Here is a 25,346-nt window from a genome sequence, read left to right as displayed (position 1 = left end):
TTTTCCCAAAGCCAGACAGCTGTCAGCAGAGACTGTGTTCTCTGGACCCTCTTTATGCAAAATATATTCAATATCATGTCTGGAAACGGCTGTTTTGGAATTCAGCTCCTCACCCTCTCTTCCATCTCACTTCTTTCTGCCCACACACTCTCCCTTGTTCTGGCTGAGGTTGGACTCCTATTTCTTTGTTTTTTTTTTCATCTGTTTGTCCTTTTCTTCTTTTCCTCTGTCTCCGTTCATCTTCTTCCCTGCCTACTCTACGTCGTCATCTCCTGCGCCCACCCTGTGGGGACAAAAGCTCCTCAGTTTGAGAGAGGCATGAGCACAATGGTTCATCTCTGAGGGCCGTACCCGTTGTAAGGGGGCAGCAAAGAGGGCGGAATATGGAACATGCAAACATTTCAAGAACTTTATTTTCTTCTCCCCTCATCTTCTTCGCCTCATTTTTCTCCGTCACGTTTGTGTTTTTAAAGGATTATCCAGCTGCACTGCAGGATTTCGATTTTATTTCTGTAGTTTCTGCAGATATCCTGTTTCTAAATAATAAGGCTCTGTCACAGGGTGCTCGCTGGGATTTCGGAAAGCGGCAGAGTCGCTGCACATGGGATCAGTCTCACAATCGGCTGGGTTTTATACGAACCCCGCAGGCGGCCAAGCAGGTGGGAGAAGAGGAAAAGTGAGGAATTATTACCCAAACTCCTGTATCAAAGTTAACCAACCAAAGCTGGATGTCATATTAGAAGGTGGTGTAAAAACATCCCACGGTTGTTCTGCCTTCATGTTCCCAAGATAAATAAGAACCGGATTGTGCATTGACATTTCCTCAGGGCAAGCTTACGTCCTGTTCTTCTAAATTAATCAACATTAAAGCACAACCAGTTGGTCATAATGTTAATTGTAACAAATATCAGTAAAATGTTTTCCTTATTTTTTATTCATGGCTATGGAAAATAAATAAATGAATTAATAAATAAAAACTTGTGCCATATTCCGACTGTTAAAGGTAGATGAGCGCAGTCCGTCTGGCCCGAGCTTCAAAAACAGCTTTATTAGGGAATTTTTTACTGGCAGTGATTAGAATAAAAGTTGTTACAGACACACGGCACTGTGCCAGAGATTTGAGTCATCCCTCATTTCTTCTTAGCTTTTCTTTTTTCAAGGAGAAGCAATTTGTTGTAATCTTTTAAAGTTGTATTGATCAAAAGTCCTCCAGGTTTTAAAGCTTTTATTTGAACGTCAGTACCTAAATGAATGTGTTTATTAATCTATTCTTAAGCCACTTGACACGGACCTGTGAATTCTGGCATAAGAAGCATTTACACTCAGACCAGCGTATCGAGTCAACACATAACAGGTGACCCAGTAAAAAAGTAAACGGGATCTTCAGCCACTTTATTAGCAGTTATCATTTTGAACAGCCCTCTCTATCTCTGTCTTCAGCTGAGTCAATAAAAACGTTTGTAACACAGTTTGGACACACTCATTAGTAGGGGTTGCATGACTTAATTTTTTTTAAGTCTACTGTCAAGTAATGAAAATAGTCGACTTCAACTAGTCGTTGATGACGTCACACATCTGAAGCGCACGGAGTGGGGGTGGGAGGGTTGGTTTGCTGGAGTTTTTGACAATTAAGATTGCGCCCACATTTTCTAAGTTAAACATCTCTATTAACAACGGTAGTTTCTGCTTCAGCCCTCTCCCCCCTCCTCCTGCGCAGCGGCCGCAAACTCACTGATGCGCCTGCAGCCTCTCAGAGTTCCTGCTGCTCTAAACATTAAAATAATTATTTCATTTTCTGTTCCTCACTTCTGATTACCTTCAATGGTGTCTGTTTGTTGCAACCAGCAGGTAGAAAAACTAACTTGTTTTATTTGACTATTTTTCTGTCCTGTCTGTTTATTATCTTCCTGCATCTCCTCTCAATCCTAAAGAAAAACTGCTGCCTGGCTTCATATATGTTCACCTTATGAGTTACCTTTGGACTGCAGTTCTAAAAGATCTACCGACCGCAAGAACAGCGGGGTGCGCGCCGGCCGCACCGGTGAGGTGCGTCACCGGAGGACAAAACAGGTGATGCGCTTTGCTCCACAGCAGCGAAACGCATCAGGCACAAGTAAAAGACAGAAAACATAAAAGAAAATGAGCCGACATGAACGATCGCATGTTAAATTTGTTTTTGAGGTGGCGACACCTAATTTGAACAAGTTACTGTGGCCGTGCTCAGGACGCAGATTTCTTGAGCGTGTCAATGATCAGAGCTTTGCATGCGCAAGCTGATTGAGGTCAGGATGGGGGTGAGGGGAAGGTTAAATTGCAATAGGGTAAAGGCCACAATTCGGTCAAATGTCCCTTTCACGGCGGGCATATATATACCGAAGCTCTGGCACAGCGCGTTGCCTCCCAACACGCAGGGGCTTGTCACCTGCTGTCTTTTCCGAGGACTGCATCTTGTCGGTCATTATCACGTGACAGCGGCTGGTTTATGAAAGGCATAAATGTCACTACAGAGCAGTGAAGTTTACTAGTTGATACAACCCCTACTCAATAGCTGTAGTTAATAGATCATGGTTGTGTGTAACTCTTAAGTACCAATCACAGATCAATAAAGAGCGTTCACAAACAACGGCGTTTATAAACTCCACTTGTGATATTAAGACATCTGTGTACTTTTCCACTCTGTGATCGTCTTCATGCAAGTGGAATGTAGACTGCAAGTAAGTGCTGTCAGAATTAAACAAGTATTGGAAAAAGAATTGGTATTGGCAGCTAATAAGTCTGAAATGAGCTCTGATTGGATTTGGGACATGTGCATTTTGATCAGGACACTAATTATGTTTATTGGAACACGACTGATAGGACTGCTAGACAGATGGAGAAAGTACAAATTACATACCTATAGAGAGGTTCCCAAATAACATTTTGCTCAAAATAGATGATCAGCTGACAGAAGATGCAATTTTCACCTACTTAACCAAAGACACGACATGACATTCAGGCACTTCTCAAGCACCCCGCTTAAACTGTTGTGCTCAGGTTTAGGGACTGGACCAGCCTAGACAAACCATAGCAGAAGCTAAAGATGGCAGCGGCTCAGGAGCGACGCTTGTTTGAAACGGCTTTGGCGTTAACTTTGGATGATTTACACTTGGGCTTTGGTTTGAGACATGGTCAGATAGAGGTACTTCTTCTTCAGTGGTGCATGGCAGACTGCTCCGTTGACTGATTTCCATTGGTTTGAATAAGTCATGTTGCTTTGATTGGTCCTAGTGCCATCCATTTGTGTAATTATACTTTCTCTCCTATAGCGGGGCTATGTCAATGGGTCGTGGCCAGACTATATTTTTACATATATAGGATAGCTTGGCAGGCTAAAACTGGAAAGAAACGAGTGCAAAAGCAGCCAAAGTTTAAAATTCTGGGTGTTTAAAAGCAACATAGGAAGAAATTAAGTACTATTAATCATTTATTCACTCAAATGTAGCTAAAAATGTAAACCTCTAGAGGTCATTCACACCTCAACAAACGTAACAACTAAATTTGGTTCCTGCTCCTTCATTACCTTTTTGTTTTACAGTTTATTTTTTCCATTAGATTACAACAAAAAGCTGCTGAGCAGCTTTCTCTGTTAAAACCAAGAATTATTATGATTTACCAACAGCCCGTTCCACATTCAGCTTCTGTTTAGGAGCATGGGAGCCTTAACAAAAGCATGCTAATGAGCTTTTAATGTTTCTTAATGACCTGAAGCTAGTCATTGTGTGAGTTTGATTATGTTCTTTACTCTGGGCCATTTGAGCCAGGAAAGTCAGATTAGGTGGCATTTGTGGTCAATGATGCTGGCATATCCCTCATTTACAGGCCTGCGTGCATCACATACTCCAGCAGCTATAAAAACTTAAAGATACAGTAAAAATATGCTATATTCTGTGGGGCGAGTTCTCTAAAGTGTGTTGAATGATGATAAATCACATAATCACCTCATAATAACAAAAGCAGCCACTTTTCTCTCATTAACGCAATCTCAAGTTATAATGTTGCTTTGGATTATGATGGATTTTTACATTGAACATGAGCGAGCAAGGTTTCAGGCCATTAACTAGCGTTCTTCCGCCCCCTGTGATTAGCAAAAGCACTTTTAGCGCCCACATTGAATTCAGCTGGGGCCGTCTTTGGTGCTGCATGTGCAGGCTTTGCAGCTTGTGCTGATGTGTGTGGATTGCGTCTGCGTGCATGGCCCCAGAATAGACAGCTTTGGTCTGGAACACCAGCCCAAACACACAGGGGAGACGCAGACAAGCCAACTAGCATTAGTGCTCCATATCTCATCCTCCCTGAATGGTACCACACACGCCAAGCTCCTTCCTCCCTCTGGACCGGCTCAAGCTGATGCCTCCTTGTGCGTTTATGGGTGACTGTGTACATACAGATGCCTCCCAAAGGGCACTGAGGCAGAAAGGGAAGGCCTGTCACGAAACACACAATGAATTTCCTCAATTTTGTCCAAGAAGAAGATAGAGAAAAAAGGAATAAAATAGTCTTCCCAATGTAAAATGTGAAATTCTCTGACAGACTGATGCCCTGGACTCTTTCTGGGTTATTAAGCACATAAAAGTTGTATCTTATTGGCCTGGAAATAATCTGAATAGTTTTACTTTTGGAGACCTTTTGCGACTAGAGGGTTCTACTGCCTCAGCCACGTTTTCTGTTAAGTAATCTCCTACCTGCCAGTCATAAAGAGCTGGTGGCAGTGATGGCTAATTGTAACTGTCACAGGGGTGAAAGACTCGGTGGCCCCGGCGCCCTCCCAAGAACAGCCCTCATTGCACCCACAGAGATTTTTTTTAATCAATGGCGAAGACCCCCCTCGTCTCAGAGGTCACGGTGAAATAAAAGGTAGAAACTTTATTGTTTGAAGATTTTCTTTAAGCTCTTCTTCTCTCTCTCCTTGCAGTTTTAAAATGTAAAAAAAAGGGTCCCTCCGATTCTCTTCCTCACATGTAAATCACACTGGCGTCCCACTCAGGGGAGCTGCCTGTTATGTCTTAAGATTCAGTCTTTTTCCTCACACATAAATCAAACTGACATGTGGCTCCACGCGCCCTCGCCTCTCATTTCTCCAGGTCTCTGCTTGGTATGCACCTTAATTGGATTCTGTGTATGTGTTTAGCGCGGGTCAGAACGCGTGTGCACTTGTACGAGTGTTGGTTTTGCTTTAATCCGTGCCTCTCACCCAAGTCGGTGTCAGTCAGTTTCTCTCAATAAATTTGAGTTTTTTGTGGCATTTTCCATAAATCTGGTCAGCAAGCAGCAGAAAAAAATAACCATAACAATGTGGAAGAGGAGATTTTTACCAGGGCAAAGTATCTCATAAATCACGAAAACAAGTCTCAGGGGGTCTTTTGGGGATGAAACGTATAACTAATTAACTTTTGGCATCAGCTTAATTTAAAATGACTCCCACTGCTAATCAACCTTAAATAATATCGACATAAAAATCAGTTTTTCAAATCAAATTTGTCATTAAGGTATCTGAGATTTATGTTTGTTTCCCATAAATATGTTTACAGACTGCTTTGATAGGACTTAGTGTTCAATGTTTAGGTTTTTTTTTAGACCTAAAGTCTTTCTTTTCTCTCCTTGCAGGAGGCTGAGTGGCACTGTGATGAGTTCACCAAGGGAGCCTGCTTCAGTCGGGGGAAATCTGAGGTGAGTTAATCATTGTTCGACACATTACCACCATACTGAGAAAATAAAACCAGGTTTGGTCTTGGCAATAAATGTGAAAACATACATATTTCAGTGCAAGTTGCACTTTGTGATCTTAGATTGGAAGGCAACCATTGGCCGTTTCCTTTTTGGAAACATCCGGGAAATTTTTCTGGACCTTCTTGTTTTCGTTATATTGGACCGTGGATCATGGACCGTAAGAACCATTTTCCAGGTTCTATGTAGTTGAATGTGGCCCAGCAGAGTCGCTGGGTGGGACTTGTGGTTAACTCACGCTGATTGGTTGTAATTGAGTAGGGAACGACATTGGCAGATGTTGACAAACAACCAGTACAGTATTTGTAAAATTGTAAAAGTTGTTGGTGAAGCAGAACAGAAGGATAAGAAAATAAGCTGCTTTGATGCTGCTTTAATGTCATTGTTTCTAAACTCCCAATGCCGAATATAGCCTATAGAAATCATCTCACATGGCCAGAACTCATCCAGCTTAGTGGTCTACCACAGAGTGCTGTAAAAACCTGTGCTTCTGCTGGTCATTGAAAACGGCTACTCTGCTAGTCCCTAAAATGGATCACATTATGTGGTACTTGTTGTGTCTGTCACTAGGGGGCAGTATAGGAGAGAAGAACATAGGTAGGAGAGGAGGAGAAGAAGTGCTTAGAGGAGTTAAGATGGATGCCTGATTCTGCTACATGTGACGCAGGTTTGAATAAACCTCAGAAAAGGAATTCTTGTCTACTCATGCCACTTTCTGATATAACGGCCGACTTTAACAGTATTTCAAAAACTTTTAATGTTGTTAATGTCCATGAATTCCCTTTAATGCTGATCAGTGACATCACTCACTGCAGAAGCAGTAGCGATATTCTGATGTCTTAGCAAAGCCGATTTAGTTTGGCGAAACAATGGCTGAGAGGACCGAGACATCGTATTTTCCCTCTCACCGTCCCCTCTCCCTAAATTTTACCGAATTCCTATAGTGGAAACATGAGTGATGACCCCTGAAAGACCTCTCAAACAATCTGCTCTTCCCATAATTCAGGAATTTTTCTCTGTACGCCTGTTAGATGGCAACATATTTTAACTCCCGTGTCCCAGTTTTATAATTCAAGCCCTCAGGGTTCAGTCACGATTGACTGAATCCAAATGGAGACATCAATATGCCAACTTGGTTCCAGTATTTTTCCATTTAGCACCAAACATGCATGTGTCATCAGGCTAGACAAGTTATTCAACAACTTAAAAAAAAAATTAATACAAGGATGTGGGTCTTTTTCCTCAAGCTGTTGCATCCGCATCTAAAAGCCAGAGTGTTTTAGCCTTGTTAGTTCAAATAATAATTATAAACAGGTGCTCCACCATTGCTGAGTAGTTTTCTCTGAACTGCAAATCTGCAAAGCCCCTTGATCATTCAGTATTTTCCTGAATAACACATGAATAAATAGTGTTTAAATGGAACCGAAGGTCTCTGATGTAGAAGTCTCCCACCGACACATCAGCGCTGATTAATATCATTTACTTTAACTAAAATCTGTCTAGCAAAAAGAAAAAAATACACATCCTTTTCTATTTCGAAGATTACGTCACGACTTAACTGTAAAATAAACAAGACACAGAGTAGCCTTGGAGGAAGGTTGCAATAAAGGCAACAAGGGAATTCAACTCTAACCTCAAAGTGGATTTAAATCAACTGATTGTGAAGTCAGATATTCCCCGTCTATACTTAAAACGTCATTTATAGTGGTGGTAGAAAGGGAGTTCCTATTGTTTCAGTTTATTTCTTTGCAGGGTGTTTAATTCTATGTGGTGAGATGGCATTGTGTTGTATACAAAGCAGATGGTTTGGAGCTGAACTTGACTTGTAGGTGAACTGACCAGCCCTGCTTTCTTTCTCTCTGTGTGTGTGTGTGTGTGTGTGTGTGTTTATCCTCCGGTGAAAGGGTGGTTAGAGACCCATAATAGGCCTGCACAGGCTGGCCAGCACATGGTAGCTGCAGTGAATTACAGAGCAAAGCTGCCTCGGTCCTCGGGAGTCGCTGCAGTCTGCTGGAGCTGTATTGTTTAGCTCGGTGTTCCCCTCTGAGAATCAGCTGCTGTGATGTACACTAAGAATAGCATTAAAAGACTTTCTCATCCTCCTGCAGTTGACAGGCCTTTCTATGGTTTATTACCTAGCTCAGTGCGCAGCAATATGCCGTAGCTTAAGCTATTACACAGATACCATCCCCGTGCTTTAAGTGAATTTGCCCGTGATTGCTTTCTCTATTTTTTTTTCTAATACACCCGCTCTCCTCTTGGGTATTTGATTTATTTCAAGTGGGATAAGAAAGGAGAGTTAAATCGCCATGACAGGACGTGATTGCTGCTTCTGTTTTGTTTTATGATATCAGCGCTTCTGTATTACAGTACAGACGTGGGGAATTTGTCAGAAAGCAAAGTCGGGTAAATATTAAATATACCTTTTGTTTACCAGAGAGCCAAACGCTGGAAAAGAACTGAATTATGCGGACCCTTAACAATACATCCACAGATTAATCCTAGGGTGTATGGAGCACGACGGGCTGCACAAACACCCCTTTTACACAGGTACACATTACAAATGCGGTTACTCGCACACACAGATTGTTTCAAAAGCAAAAAAAAAAAAAAGGATCAGGAAACAAGTAATTTTTGCGCATCATTGTTCGGTTTGCCAGGGAGGATATAAAACCCCTTCCCTCTTGGCTAGGACAGACTCCACTCCTAAATCAGATCCTCCAGAGGGGGAGGAGATGTTGCTCTGGGCACCTTTAGAGCCTCAAACAATAGCAGATTTACAAGCTTTTAAAGTTTAACAAGAAGCCCTTACCAACCCTCGGCCCTCGTTGCATGGACAGGACCCTACACCTTCTCGAGTCCTGAGACAGAAAACAAGCATCACACCTTGAGGACGAGCTAGCTTTACGCCGACCGACTTAAGCTGATGGAAATCACTGGCAAGCCCCCGTGAAAGCTTGGCCTTTCTGTGAAGAGCTGGTGAAGTTCAGCACCAATCTATCACTCAATCAATCGTTCACCCCGTCAGTAATTGTCGAGAGCTTTTAACCAAGCACTGAGTGTATTTTTTTCTCTTTCTTGACACTAAGAGAGGACTAACACACCAAGAAAAGACTGGTGACTCTGTACTTCACCCTCATTTAGAGAAAAGTGGTTTGAATTGATTAGAGAGTGGGAGGAGGCTAGAAAGAAACACGGTTGAATGAATTTGGAGAGACGCTACATTTCCATTTCACTTTCTGACCGGTCAACAAAGCAGAGGCTGTTATTTAAACTAATCTTGAGTGGCTCTTTCTCACACCTGTTGCGTCTATCAGGTCTCCTCAGTGTTAAGATCCCTCTCCACTTCTGGTCCCGGCTGAATTAAGATGTGACAAAGCCAAGCCATGTAGGCATTAGCCCTGATTTGACTCTGGGTAACTTGGCCACGCTTTGGCGCAGCCCTGCTGTTGTTCCAGGTGCTTTTTTTATTTATTGGCATAACGTGTAATTTGGCCCCTCTGCTCAAAGCTGCATCTTGCCAGTGGACAGATAATGGAAATGCTCCTAACTGCAATCTGTGTTTTTGTTGTTGTATTTCCACAGGAGGAGTGCCAGAACTACATCAGGGTGCTGTTGGTAAATGGGAACAGGCTGTTTACCTGTGGAACCAACGCATTCACCCCCATCTGCACCAACCGAACGGTACGAACGTTTGAGTTTAAAACCTCTCACACACGCGGTGCTCTCCATTAATCCGACAGCAGCTACAAGTTACCGTGTCGCGAGTGAGTGAGTGCTCCAGTCGCTGTTTTGGTGACATTTGCCAGCATTCGCCCCTCTAAGTTGGATTGAGTATGATTTTCACATCACTTTTAACACAGCTCAAGTCTGAACTGCATGGAGAGCAGTTGGTTAAGTCTGATTCTGCCAGAGGCATCTGGCAGAATGACATTTTAAATAAATACTTGTGCAAAACATTCAACTGCAAGGTTTTACTGAGCTGCAATGTTAAGAACGGTTATTGTTCGCCACCTCCAAAGAATGTTTATCAGCGTTTATGGTAGAGTATTTACTGCCACCTACAGGCCTATGAATGTGCTTCACGATGCACTGAAATTTTCTTTGCTGAAATCAAGGCAGTGTGGACCCACGTTTTTTTTTTTCTAGATGGGCTAGGGAGGACATTCGGTTTTACTGAAACCTGGCTACATGTGTACATGACCTTAATTCTTTTTTTGCTCCCAAAGCCCATTTGGATTTTATGGACCTGTGATGGACTAGAGACCTGTCCATGGTGAATAAATGTATGTAAGACAGGCTCCAGCTATGGCAGGAACCTGCACAAGAACATTTGGGTGTAAAATGATTAGATGGACGTTATTTATAGCAACAAAACAACTCCCAAAAAGGAACTCTGTAAAGATATAAAGAGATGGGGAAGGAGGATCAGGGAAAGGAGACAGATGGAGAAAGATGTCAGACGCAGCAGCAGACAGACTACAGTTTTTTTTTCTTCCAGAAAACTGGATATGTTGACATGTGTGTTCCACATCCCATAATGGAGGAGTGCAGGACCATGGGTGTTTCTCAATGTCTAGGCGCCTTGCTTACGAGGACACTGTCCTTCCTTGGTCAAAGAAAACGGTTAAATGGAACAGACTAGCATCACGTGACCGCGGCTTCCACGGCAGTCACATAACGTACTTTTTAAATTGTGTATATGTTTAATAAATTAAAAATATAAGTGAGTTACTACCCGCTAGCCACTGAAGCTGCAACTACTAAGCAACTAACCAATCATAGATAACTTCTTTGGTAAAAAAAAACATTTGAAATTACTTGACTTACTTTTAAATTTGAAAATTGTCCCCGAAGTATCTGCCATCTTCTGATCTGCCATCTTTTTGAAAATACAGCGGTGTATTCTGGGTAATTTTTGACCAAGGCTAGGCAACAAGACACCTCCCATGTATCCTCGCTCAGCTAGCTAAACGGCTAACAAACGGAGAACACACGCCTCCGTAGAACATGAACATTGGAACACATCTTGGCGGCTCCCGATGATGTATCTCCTAGGCAACCGGGGCGGAGCCAAGACATCAAGGCAAGGTTCCTTGGCATTGAGAAACACCCCATGTCTTCCTCTAATCCTCTATCAAGGGAGCAGCCATGTTTGAAACAAACCCATTCAGATTATGTTTTTGTTTATGTTTATTCATTTGGCAGACGCTTTTATCCAAAGCAACTTACAATTTATAACCTAAAGGTTACGTTGTGATCTGTGGGGTAAACCGGAGTACACGGAGGAAACCCACGCATGCATGGGGAGAACACGCAACTCCACGCAGAAAGGTCGCAGTCGAGTTTTGAACCAGCAACCTTCGTGCTGCGAGGCAACAGTGCTAACAACTGTGCCACCATGCAGCCAGACTAAAGCAATCAACGTAGCTCATCACCACCAGTGTGTGAATGGATGAATGATTCCTTTTAGTGTAAAGTGCTTTGGAGTCCTCTGACTCGGTAAGCACAATGTGCATATCATTTATCATTATTTATCATATTAATTGGCAAGGATGACATAAAATTCACCTATGATGAGTGATGCAAATCAGAAACATTTATAAAATGTTTAAATACATTTACAATAAATATAAATACTAAAATAAAAATGTATATATATATATATATATATATATATATATATATATATATATATATATATATGTATATATATTTATATGTGTGTATATATATTTATATGTGTGTGTGTATATATATATATATATATATATATATATATATATATATATATATATATATATATATATATATATATATACATACATATATATTAGGGCTGTACAATATATCGCAAATATATCATTATCGCAATATCAGCATATGCAATATGCATATCGCAAAGAACAGATAAATATCGCAATAAATGGTCAGCTCAAATGTTTACTACACGTAATGCAATCTGTCCATCAAACGGAAGCATGATGTTTTTTTAACAAATCAAATGGAGCTCTTCACCTATTTGGTCAACTGGGTGGGTTGTCACAGGTTAGATGCCCGCCCCCAAGGCGGATGGCACTTAATTTTGATGGTTAGCAAACACCTGAGTTAGCTTAGTTCAGCTCTTTCTGCTGATTCAGCTTTTCTCGGGATCCACTGATTGCCTTTTCTTATTCATTTTCTTTTTCCCTTTCCTCACATCTTTTGCTTTTCTCATTTTTATGATTTTTTTTGTAATTTTTTTATTTTCTTTGTTTTTGATTCTTTTTGTTCCTGAGTTAAATTTTTATTTATCGCAAATAATATCGTCATCGCAATATTTATCACTGTTATCGCATATCACAGGTTTTCCTAATATCGTGCAGCCCTAATATATATATATATATATATATATATATATATATATATATATACACACATATATAAATATATATATATATATATATATATATATAAACTAAATATTTGTATTTAAGAAACATAATAAATTAAAGCTGCATCATTATTTCACATGTTAATATATATATATATATATATATATATATATATATATATATATATATATACACATATATATATATATATATATATATATATATATATATATATATAAACTAAATATTTGTATTTAAGAAACATAATAAATTAAAGCTGCATCATTATTTCACATGTTAATATTTCACAGAGAAATATTGTATGGTGGCACTTTTGGCCCTCCATTCATTTCTCTATGACAGTGAATGTTTTAAATAATATTTAACAATTTTAACGTCACATAATGGCCTGGTTACACTACACAATGTCATTCTTGTTGGTTTAAATGAAGACAAATTGGCCTTTTTAATATGATTTTGTGTGCAGCTGTTAGCTACATCTCAATCTTGGGACTTCCCATTTCTCCTTTTGAAGTGAGAAATCTCTTGGAATCAGGAGCTAATTGTCTTCATTCTTCTTTTTTGTAGAGAAGCCTATTGACCTTTGATTCAGCTCAAATGATCGAGAACTTTCTGCAAAACATGTTGACTCCATTAGTGTGTAGTATTTCCTTTAACTGCCCTATCTTAAGTGAAAATGGAGCACATCATATAGGAATATGTCTGAGTAAAAGTAAAAAATGTGAATTACTGAAACTAAAATGTCTTCAAATACACTTGATAAAGTGATTTTTGAACACATCACATATAGACTTTAGCCCATTTTAATTTAATTTCAGGTACAATAAAATGACTGAATCCCACTCATTAAAGAGTTTTAAACACCTCTGGTTGTTGCTTTCCATAAAATCAACTTGACCCTGCAGGCTGTAGCAGCCCACCAGCTGCCTCACATCCACAAAGCTGAGTTGTATAGAAACTGACAGGTGCTTTAGTCAACCTCTAACACCAAAAACATGCTTGGAAAACTAATTAGTGAGGGATAACAGTTATTTGTCAGACATGTAAACAAAGACTATTTGAAGACTGAATTGCTTTTTAATGAACTGACAGTGTTTTTGAGGTAAAGGTCAGATTGATTTAATCAAGGTGAGTTGTGAGACCGACACCTCAGCTCTTGGTGTACAAAGTCATGTGGCTTTCTGCCTCCTGTTGCGCTCTCAGAGAGGTAGACTAATCATAAAACAAATCCTATTTAGGGGCCTTATTTGGCGAATTTTGTTACCTCAAACTTGTTAGCATCCCAATCAAAGTGTTAAGCTCATTACTCCTAATAATCCTGGCATTGGGCTCTAAGGAAAACCGATTTACCCTTCTTCAAAAGTGCTTGAAATATTTTAGCTGCTATTCCTTGTGCAGTATCACATTTAAAGGTGCATTATGTAAGAATGGCATCCTGTGGTAACATTTGTTTAGTGCAGTCTATTTTTCTAAGCAAAATGTTACTTTCTCACTGCCCTTCTCTGAGAGTTATGCTATTATGGTGCAGTGCCAGAAGATTCTACAGTATATGACAAGCGAAGACGAGCCATACACAGTAGGTAGATAAGTAGATGAATACATTGTCATATTTGGTGTTAGCACTCTTGGGTGTTTTACAGTAGTGAGCACTTACTAAACTTATTACGGTAATATTTCTCCTGCATTTGAGGAAGTGTGGTTGTTTACTGTCTTGCTGTTAGATTGCTGGTATAGTCCTGAAGGAAGTAAAACACCACAGTTGACTCAAAATTCACTTCCCACATACATTTCACTGTAAGACCCAGTTGTTGGTAATTGAAAAAGTACCTTGAGATATATTTGGAACAGGCTATTTGCTTCAAATTCATCATTAGGCCTGGAATATACTTGCTTTAAACAACGTGTAAGCGTGTTTAAAATGGCTGCCTCGCTTAACTTTTGTTGATTTGAAGTGTCGTTTGTGTGGGTCCCCCAAAATGAAGGCGACATGTTTGCACACTGCAATATACAAGTAACCAGTAGGCAGAGTTGTCAAAGCAAGCAATACACACTTACCATGGTAACTCCAACTTTAACACGGTCTACGATACCGCTGCTGTCATTTATTTCTTCTGAAATTATCCAGTTACTAATCTATTGAAGCCATGTTTGTTTTGACTGTTCCCCACAAACCCGGAACTCTAGCTGAAATGAATTCTCTACTGTGCCACCTAGTGGACATCTCCAGTACTACGTTCAGTACAGCGACAAATATGTAAACAGAGATGCAGCCTGCTACACGCATCTACCTGAGGTTAAAAAGCAAGTATATTCCAGGTGTTAGCATTGTTAGCTCAACGTTAGCCTCCAGCCTTCTTCACCTGATGTTATATAACATAACATAAAAAATGCAGCGGCTTCTTAGGGGTACAAGAAAAAACTTCTGGGTCGCCCCTGTTCACTGGCTTTGGTTTAGTAAAGCCAGCCAGCTGAAAAAAACATCTGCTTCTATGTAACCTTCCTTCCAACATGTTTGAGACATCAGGCTGTTTTGTGGTTGTTTCACTGCATAATTTTTACATTTTGCTCCTTAAATTCGGCCACTATTACTTCTGTGTCTCTTGAATTTGGGGTCCAATTTCTTACTCTGAATTGTTTTTTCTTTCTCCGGAGGATTTTAATACCCCCTTTTTCAGTTTATAACTTACTGGAACTGTGCTAATATCCATGTTTTCGGTCAAATCATGCATTTACTCTAGTTGACAGCACCAACGTTTAAGTATTGACCAATGTTTAAATACAGCAGTATTATTTGAAGTCCGGTGTCTGCTTTTCACTCGGTTGGATCCATTCTTAAAAGAAGGCGACACATGACTTTACCGTTCTGATGATATTTGTTTTGGTCCAAAAGCGCTGCCTCCAAAGTTCAGCGGCTCATAACGACTGTTTACTGCTCCGAAAATACATATAGTTGAAATGCCACGACATTATTACAGCAGTATTTCAACCAGGAGCTGTCATATTTACAAGCTGGACGCTTGGTTAATGTGGAACTCAGGTCGTGTACAGAATCATCAAGTATGTTAAATCCGGACACAAGTCCAATCAGCTGTGATGAGAAGTAGAGAATGATGGGAATATTAATTATTCAGCAGACAATTGCAATGCATTTAAATGGAGTGCAAATGACACAATAAGACATGATGTTTGTGAGCGTGAATAGCTGGATCGGACACCTTGTAAAGTGCTTTGTGAATGCTAAACAACATTTCAAGGTACAATGTAAGTGTGAACCATTTACTATAAAAATGAGGCTGTAGATAAAATGGCTGTTAACCATCTGACGGTCGACCGATTCTCCTTAATTATACAATTTTATCATGTTTCCTTTTTCTGAAATGGTTTGATTGCACCAGACAGCATCTGTTTTCCTTTACACACCGAGCTAATCAACATCATTCACAACCCATAATGCACGACTGCCGACCAGTCAGTGCAAACAAAACAAAATATGTGTCTAAAAGTTATTAAAGACAGAATTTATTATAATGAAACTATTCTGGCTATTATTTGTTCATTAGTTTATTATCACCTAATTTAGTAAATTTAATTTTTAATTAATATTTATTTGTTTGTCAAAGATGTTTTCTTTCTGATATGACATTTTCTTTGCTACTAGAAAATAATTCCTAGCAAATAATAGCTTTTTTTGTTGTTGCAAAAACAGTCTCTACTTTATGGTCTTTATGGCCTTCTAAAACTTTCTAAAGTAGCTAAATATGTAATCTGCTGACGTTGTGTTTATTACTTGACTACATCCCATTTATTTAATTTTGTTCCTCCAACTGTTTGGTGATGTTATTGTTACTGTACAGCACTTTAGTGGACAAAATATGTTTTATATGAGCTTTGAAACTAAAGTTGGTTAGGTGGCTGGCTGGTTGATTAATTGTTGATTGGCTGGCTGGTTGGTTGCCTATTGGTTCGTTGGTTGTTGGCTAGCTAGCTGGCTTGTTGGTTGGTTGGCTGGCTGGCTGGTTGGTTGTTGATTGGCTGGCTGGCTGGTTGTTTGTTTGTTGGGTGGTCGGTCGGTTGGTTGGTTGGTTGTTGGCTGGCTGGCTGGCTGGTTGGTTGGTTGGTTGGTTGGCTGGCTGGCTGGCTGGTTGGTTGGTTGGCTGGCTGGTTGGTTGTCTATTGGTTGGTTGGTTGTTGACTATTTGGCCGGTTTTCTGGCTGGCTTGTTGGTTGGTTGGGTGGTTGGCTGGCTGGCTGGCAGGCTGGTTGGTTGTCAATTGGTTGGTTGGTTGTTGGCTGGTTGGCCGGCTGTCTGGCTGGGTTGTTGTTTGGTTGATTGGCTGGCTGGTTGGTTGGTTGTCAATTGGCTGGCTTGCTTTCTGGCTGGCTGGTTATTTGGTCTGTTGCTTAGTTTGTTAAATGGTTGGTTGGCTGGCTGGTTGGGTAATTGAAACACACTCTTCCTGGTTTATTTATGAACAGAAAAAACAGTTCTTGGCTTCTTAATTTTAATCATTGCTGTATTATTTTCTGAAGTTTAGACTTGAGAAGGCAGCTTGAATAAACTGAAATTTGTAAAAGATGATTTTAGGATAAACATAATTTGTTTGGCATTCGGTATTCAATTATTCCACATCTGTCCACACAGACGTTTGAATAGATATCCTGTAGAATTTGTGGTTAAAATTCTTAGTGGCACTATAGATTGGCTCTAAGCCTAGAACCATTTCCTCCTTTTCAATATTGTCTCTATAAAGTCCCTCCAGTGTCCCACTCCTGCAGCTGTAGCTCTGCTACAGAGATGACTTTCACTTCACTTCCTCAAAATGCAATGAGTGGACTGCAGTCTATTTATCACTCATCCTCTTGTTTTTCTCAATGACCCTATTGACCTAAAAGGACTATTCCTGCCAACAGAATCAATGCTGTCAATACCGGGCTTTCATCTCAGCCTGGCAGAGCTAAGACAGGGCTGCTCTGTTGTTGTTGTGGGTTGGGTGGTGCAGAGGTGGAGCTGTGTTGGAGGGATTTTTTATCCAGACTGACAGGATCTATAGGAAACTGTATGGGGATGCAGCTTGGATGGAGGCCGACCCTCTTGCTATATGGAATAAGGAATGGAATCTGCAGATTGGTGAAAACGAGCAGAGTGAAGAGATTGAGCTCTGAATCATTAGAAGCTTAAAATCCTCTGCAAACCGCATGAAGTCACAACTGATAGAAAAGTAATTGCATCAAGAATATTTAATGAATATTCGTGAATTTGTAAACCTGAGATCAGTGCAGACTTTTGCGTTTCTATTTTTATAGAATTTAAATGAAAGCACAAAACATCAGCTAATCCCCACGTGGCGTTCATTTTTGCGCCATATAATATAATTACATGTTAGATTAGAAAATTGCAACACTCCCTTTTTTGTGTTCAGGGCTGAGTCACTGAGCCATGGCCTGTATTTGTTTTAAGTAGGAACCAGTGCAGTGTGTCAGAGCTAACCCAAGGTCAAGCTGTAAAGTATTTTTAAAAAGCGGAGGATTGGATTCAGCTTTATATTCAAAGGTGGTTTGCAACAGAAGGCTGCATCCTGCATCAAGCCTGTTTGAGCTCTGAAAGGCTCCTCAAAGCAGCGGCGTAATGATGTTCTAACTCAAAGAACAGCTTGTCGTCCTGCACAGGAACCAGAAACAAAACCATCAAAACACTTGAGCCAAGATGAGTTTTATTGCTGACAAACAGGTGGTTTCCGAACATCACTCCAAAAGAGGCTGCTGTGTTTGTGTTTTATGTTGCTAATTATCCTAAATGCCTTCTCTGATTATGTTTCTTGCTCCTGAAGTTTTTGATTGTACATCTTTGTGCACTTGACAGTAGATGTAAACAAAACAAAATATAATGAGAGGATTTCTTTCTTTTTTTTTTTTTTTTGTCTGTACCATTTGCATATTGGCTGGAACAAACAAAACATTACCAGGCTTCTCTGGTTTGCATTTTAATGCTGCCCTTTGATACGTTGTCCTATATAATTTCACTGAGTTTAAACAACAAACACACAGCAGGTCTCATTTTTGTTCATGTTGCTTGTCGTGTTGTTATTTTAGTTCTTGATCTCATGAGATTCCCTTGTTGCAAACACTCACAATCATCTCTTCTTGGTGGCATCAAGGCGATGTCTTCGTCCAGTCAAGCATTTTTAGCTCGTTATTGATCAGATTTATTTTTCAATTTCTCACTTTCATCCATGTCTTTTCATTGCAGCTGACTAACCTGACAGAGATCCATGATCAGATCAGTGGAATGGCTCGGTGTCCTTACAATCCCCTGCACAACTCCACCGCCCTTATCACGTCCAACGGGGAGCTTTATGCTGCGACGGCCATGGATTTCTCCGGGCGAGACCCCGCCATCTACCGCAGCCTGGGTGGGATGCCCCCATTACGCACTGCCCAGTACAACTCCAAGTGGCTCAATGGTAGGCAAAAAAACAAAGTTTAGGACATTCTGATGCTTTATGTTCATGCACATTAATGTTGAGGTTTATGTAGAAAAATATAACACTTGGTCAAATATGATCGGTCACTCTGAGCTACACATGCATGCAGAACGTGATGATAGTCCTCTACCCCTATTTCCTGCATTAGCCACTAAAATAAAAAAACAGGGAAGCATTTGTGTCTAAAAAAAGCCACACAGATCTACGTCACACTTTAGATTAGCTTTCATGGACTCACCCATTTTGGCTTGAGACTGTGGAAGGCTGTTGATTTAGTGTTCAGGAGAGAGCAGAGCACGTCTCGGCTACTAGAATTCAATTCAAGTTTATTTATATGGTGCCAAATCACGACAAGAATCGTCTCAAAGCACTTCACATAGTGAACATAGAAGCATTAGCTTTAGCAACTCCACAACATGACGGAGCACGTTTGGGCTTGTGTTGTTTGTGGAGATAAAACATCAATGTTGCATTTTGCCAAAGAAAGACGAGCAAATGCAGAAGAGTCGTGTTGCTGTTGGTCAGTCAGAAGTGAGATGTCCAAATATCATAAAGATTAGTGAGTTTCAAACCCCCCCCCCCCCCCCCGACTTCTCAGACTAACTTCTACTTACTGAAACAGGAGTTATTTTTAAACGCAGTCGTGGTTTTTGAGGAGTCAGGAGTTCTGACTGGATTGATGAGCTGAAGGCTAGTCAGAGGCAGGCCTTTTTGTTCAATTTTACATTGTATTATTTTTGCTTTATATATCTATTTACAACAATGTTTATAGTTATCTGTAATCACTAATAGCAGAAGCAGCTAACTAGCTGTAGCTCTTCCGGTGTAGCCTAGTCGCCACTAGCAAGAATATAGTAAAATTTCTGCCAGGATAAAAAGATGAAACTAATGGTACAGTCAAGGTTTATAAAAGTTAGCATAAAATGTAGTAAAATGTTGAAATAAAGTACAGGCAATATATCTGCATCAATATTGGTATCGGCTGATGTTAGTCATTTTTTAACATATCGGTATCAGTTTGATGAATAAAACCAGGCCAATATTAAAAACCAATATTTTTCCACCTCGTCTCCATTTGTTTGCCTGTTTCAGAGGGTGATGGGGGTGATGTGTATTTGTTTAGTCATGTGAACAGTGAAGGAAATCATCTCAGAACCGTAAATGTGTGTGCTGTGTGTACATAACGTAAATTCAGCTTTAATAATTTTCATTCTACTCAAAATCTGCTGATTTTAGAAGCAGTAATGTCAGTTTATCGGTATTGGCAAATATCCGTTATCGGCCATAACAGTGATCTAAATATCGGATTTCAGTATCGGCCCAAAAAATTCATATCGGTGCATCACTAAAATAAAGCTTTAAGAAGCAATTGGCTTGTTGATCTGGTCAGAAGTCAAATAATCTTCTCTGGAATTAGTTACTTCTAAACGTTACCAACAACAGGTGAGGTCAAAGTAGTTCATATAAGAAAAGACAATCGATTCCACGTCAGATTGAAAATTTGCATTCCTGGACTGAAGCTAACAGTAATGGCAACTCTACCACACAGCAAAATTCCTTCCAGCTCGTGTTATTTGTGGAGATAAAACATCAACATTGCAGTGCAAACTGTGTCGGTGGTAGAGTTGCGTTGCTGTTAGCCAATCAGAAGCGAGATGTCTGAATTTCAGGAAAAGAGACTCCAAATCCTGCCGTCTGAAGCTCACCTCTGATCTCACTCACATTTAGTTCCTGAAACAGGAGTGCCAGAGCTTTTCCCCACACACAGATATTCATTTATGCCAGAGACCACAGCATATGTGTTGAAGTAACAAGTGAATTTGGTCTTTAACATGTTACAAGTTGATATAACAATATGTTTGCAATGTGTCATGCAGCTACAAATGTTTATTTGTTGCCATGCTTTGCTCAATAATCGACAGACGACAAAAACACATTTTAAGTTGAGACAAACATCCTGAATGAGTTTTTCTTTGCACCTTTGAATCGTTACTTCAACTCAAGGAAGCTTCAACGTGACGGATGCTTTTTCAACAAGAGAATTAGAAACTCCCTTCCTTCCTTCAAGGGAATTTACTCTCCCACAAGCCGCCTTTCCTCTGCACGACACAGTGCAGCAAATTTTCTAAAGCATCCTTTGTTTACAATTGTTTCAATTGCCTTTCATGGGTTTTAAAAAAGGGAAGAGAATTACTTGGCAACTATAGAAAATCTCTGTGTGATAAAAAATAATGCCTAACCTTTCTTTAAGGAGAATTTTACTGTGAAGTTTCCAAAAAAATCAATGCCCCCCCCCCCCCCCCCCCCCCCCCCCAGAAAGCTTAGAGCCTTCTAGAGCAGATTGGAGAACTTCAGACAGCTTAAGATGTCCACCCTACAGACGAGCAGGTCAATCAGTATCTTGTCAGCAAGTGACTTTTTCCCCCGAATCACATTTAAGCTAAATTGAAAAAAATACATTAATACATACATAGCTTGGCAGCCACCTTCTGGGAGAAGGCTTTTATAACTAATTTTATGGGGAATTGATTTTCTTCCTCCGTCTCCTCCTGCGCTGCCCTCTGAAGGTGCAGACTATGGGGGCTAAAATGAGGGAGGTGGAGGGGACGCTTTCATTTAAAACCAAATTAAAGCACTGTCAAGGAGAATAAAGTGTGCGTTTTAGATCCGATAATGTCATACATAAAGATGAGCATGTTAGATGGGACGGTGTCATGAAGGTGGCGTGTTTCAGGTGGGGTTAGAGCTATTACGCTACACCTGTTTTGGTCATTCCTCACCCTAACCTTTGGGTTCGGGAGTGAAAAATGAGCTTTCTCACTCCAACACTATGTCATTAATAACACAGCCTGTAGGTATTAATCCTGATCACCTACTGTTATGTGGGCTGCACACACACACTCACACACACACTACGAGTCAATCAGTCAGAACACACAACCCATCGCTCTCCCACTCTTTCTGACTCCCATAGCCTTAAATAGATTTCTCTCAATTTTTTGGCAATTCATCTCTCTCCTGGCTGTCGTAATGTTTTTTTTTTCCTTTATGATATTTTTTCTCCTATTTAATCTCCTTCGTTTTTCTTCTCTTTTTTCGTTGACAGAGCCTAACTTTGTCTCCTCCTATGATATTGGTAACTTCACCTACTTCTTCTTCCGGGAGAACGCGGTGGAGCACGACTGTGGCAGAACGGTGTTTTCCCGGGCAGGGCGAGTTTGTAAAAATGACATTGGTGGACGTTTTCTTCTGGAGGACACGTGGACCACCTTCATGAAGGCCAGGCTGAACTGCTCCAGACCAGGAGAGATCCCCTTCAACTACAACGAGCTGCAGGGCACATTCTACTTACCTGAGCTGGAGCTGCTCTACGGCATTTTTACCACCAATGTGTGAGTAACTCCAAGGATTTGAAATATTTTCTTACGTATTTTGTGTTTTGGGACAATTTTGTAAAAAGATTGGTCAGAGTTCAACTGTTTGGAACATGTTTAATTTTAGAGTACGGAAGTCAAGAAGTGTCAAAAAAGTTAGACAAAAGGCGGGGCTGGTAAAATATAAATTAGCAAATTTGAAGATTTGCATATTTGTTACTCAATTTTTTATTTCCAAACACATCCTGGTGAAATTCTGGCTTTAAAGTGGCAGTGTGTATTACCTGGCACTAGGGGGCAGTACACACATTTCAGGGTAGTTTTTCACCGCCGTGACTGTCGCTAGTTAAAAAAACCGTTACGGTAAATGTTGTTACCTGTGGAGCAGAAAGCTTGACATGATTACTCAGACTTTGATGATCCTTCAGTTAATTCCATGAGGAGAATGCAACTCTGATTGTAGTTTTCTGGCGTTGTAGTTTCCGAATCTGCTCAGGATCCTGTGCCTGCCAGCAATGTCATCATACTACGGCAATACCGCTCAGTCAAAAATATATTGCATCTCTTTTTTTAAATCTGTTCTTTTTGTTTTTGGAAAGAGTTTAGGAGTTTTGTTAATAAATGTGTGTTTCTCACTGCCTGAATGCTTTGAAACGTGATAACGTAACTTCCGTAAGTCATACGTCCAGCCAATCATTTAGTGTGACATCATCAACAGGTGCAGGCCTCGAGCCAGCCAGACGGAAACATGGCATCTCCCAAAAATGCTAGACTCGCTGCCTATGTACTTTAGACCCGATGGTACGAAGCCGCCAGTATTTTTCAGCAACTAGACTTAATTTTATTAATTTTCAACAATGTTTTAATGGATATTTCCAGAGATTATTGGTAAAAACGACACACTGTCTCTTTAATCAAAAATCATGTACAACATTTAGTCCAAAAATAGTTCGCTCTCTTTTAGCTCCATTTTCTAATGTCATGCAGAAATGTTTTCTTTTTTAAAAAGCGCTCACTGGGATTTAGACACTGACTGAAAATGTCTTCGTTTTATGGAAAATAAAAACACGACTGTTCTAATTTAGAGTTTAAAACACAGACATGATGGTTATAATGAAGAAAATATTCAGACATTTAACTTTTACTGGAAGATTAAAAACTAAAACCTTTCATTAAATGTGTCAGATCCTGTTGGTTGTGTGCTGGTAACTCACATTTTCCCATTTAATTGACGATCTTTGATTATAGTTTTCAAGTTTTGTCTTGAGAATTGCTGATGTGATGAACCAGCCACATTTATTTTCTTATTTCCAGTTTTGGCTAAATATAGACATCATTTGAATACCTGAAACTGGGTTTCTGCCCACAAAACGTTCAGTTTAAAGGTGTCCTAGAATTTAAAGCCACATTCACCAATATGTGCTTAAATGACCCTTTACAGGGTTAAAGAAAATGTCCCTCAGACCCCCACCACCCTCTGTGGCCAGAACACCGCACTTGCAACTTCAAAGTAATGTTGTGATTCTTGCTTGTATGGCAATAAATCTCTTCTGATTTTAGTCTTTCCATGTTGGTACGCTTTATTGTGGGGATTGTTTGGCCTTTTTTCAGGGCTCCCGGGCCATTTTGAGCCCCAACAAAATATCACATGATAAATAGAGGCTCAAAGAACAGGTTCCTTATGTAAACAAAAAACGTTCTAGGATACTTTTAGGACCGAATTGTGCCAAAACAGCAAACCAAAACAGGAATCATTCATTCTTTGCACATTTCTAAAGAAAATCCTAAAGATAATACATTTGTGCTGCATGCACATTTCAAACACAGACACACAGGCTGTCATCCTGATAGCAGCAAAGAACTTCAGTTTTATTTTAAATGGTAATGACGAGCACAGTCTGCCAGAAAATGTATTCAAACATATAATTTTTTTTAAAAGATCACATAAATGCACAAGTAATAGGAAAATGACGAGGTCACTCATCCATTTCTCAAAGTTTCTCTCCACATGTTCCCTAAATAACTTTAAATTATAATATAGTCTCTTTCACAATGATAAACCATAAATATTACTCTCTTTACTGTATCATGTAAACAAGGATTTAATGAGAGCTATTACTCAAAATAACTGCTGGGACTATTAATATAACAAGATTTTTTTTGTTTGTTTCCCTCTCTTTCTCTTTCCTTTAACACACACACACACACACACACACACACACACACACACACACACACACACACACACACACACACACACACACACACACACACACACACACACACTTGCACACACAGACCATTTTTAAAGCTGAGTAATCAATTCTTTATGGTCAGTGCCTTCACATGGCTGAAAAAAAGTCTTTTGAAGGGTTTTGGAAGCATTTCCCCCTGCAGGCACAGAGTTTAATGAACAGCTGCACTAGATTATAATTCACATCACCCGAGTCTCACAGTTTGAGTTGAGAGTTAATACTCTCATTCTTTACTTTCTCTTACGAGAGAGGCGACCAGTACTTGTTGAAACTGACAGCTTAAAAAGTCAAAGCTGTATTTCAGCTCTGAGATCTATACGGTAAATCACACAAGCCAAGCAGCTTAATTGTCTCCAATTGCTGATTTATAATCTAATAATGACATTCGTGTACACTGGTGTGTGTTTGTGTGTGTCTATCCAGTGTTAGATTTGTAATGCTGGTGTGAAAATCCCAATGTGATCGTAACAAACGCACAAGAGTCTGATTAGTTTGCTTCTCTGCTGTGGTGAAGATTTGTGGATTTGATTGTGTTCGTGTTTATTTGAGTCTATTTCTTACTTTTCCTTCTTTTCCCATTTTTCTGTGCGTCTATCTTTTTTTTTCCCTTCCCAACAATCAGGAACAGCATTGCTGCCTCTGCGGTGTGTGCCTTCAATCTCAGTGCCATATCGCAGGTTTTCAACGGACCCTTCAAGTTCCAGGAGAACTCGCGCTCCGCCTGGCTGCCATATCCCAATCCCAACCCAGACTTCCAGGTAACACACCTGTTTCTTTTTCTTTTCTTTTTGCAGCTTTGAACAGAAAACATCTCCATGAAAGAGCGACCGTCTAAAATGTCATCAATCTTTTTTTTTTGGGGGGGGGGGGGGTGTTCAGGGGAATTATGCTGGCTTGGTCCTCTCAGTCATTGTGTCTTCTTACAAAATCATCCGGGTGTTTCTGGCACACCTAAACACGTGTTGTAAACAACCCTGCTGCAGCCTGCTGTAGCTAGTGCTAAACACAAGCTAACACTAACACGAGCCAACTAATACTAAAATAAGCTACGAAGTAAAAAGACCCACGCTGTTGAAC

The 25,346-nt window shown here is 40.1% G+C and overlaps 1 protein-coding gene across 3 annotated transcripts in view; it reads left to right on the top strand.

Annotated features, from left to right (window-relative positions):
* Nucleotides 1-25,346, top strand: part of sema5a (sema domain, seven thrombospondin repeats (type 1 and type 1-like), transmembrane domain (TM) and short cytoplasmic domain, (semaphorin) 5A) — a 207,564-nt gene that overhangs the window by 76,808 nt on the left and 105,410 nt on the right. For all 3 annotated transcript variants that reach the window (XR_001572682.3, XR_001572681.3, XM_015955301.3), the window contains exons 5-9: nt 5,644-5,706; nt 9,349-9,447; nt 18,406-18,619; nt 21,747-22,032; nt 24,892-25,027. Coding sequence is in view for 1 of the 3 variants with exons in the window: in XM_015955301.3 (XP_015810787.3) it covers nt 5,644-5,706; nt 9,349-9,447; nt 18,406-18,619; nt 21,747-22,032; nt 24,892-25,027 (798 nt within the window). In the remaining 2 variants the exon portion in view is untranslated. The remainder of the gene's footprint in view (nt 1-5,643; nt 5,707-9,348; nt 9,448-18,405; nt 18,620-21,746; nt 22,033-24,891; nt 25,028-25,346) is intronic.

This window comes from Nothobranchius furzeri, chromosome 7, assembly GCF_043380555.1.
Source record: "Nothobranchius furzeri strain GRZ-AD chromosome 7, NfurGRZ-RIMD1, whole genome shotgun sequence".
Classification (NCBI taxonomy): domain Eukaryota; kingdom Metazoa; phylum Chordata; class Actinopteri; order Cyprinodontiformes; family Nothobranchiidae; genus Nothobranchius; species Nothobranchius furzeri.
The sequence above is the reverse complement of the archived record's forward strand: the minus strand, read 5'-3'. Positions and strand labels throughout refer to the sequence as shown.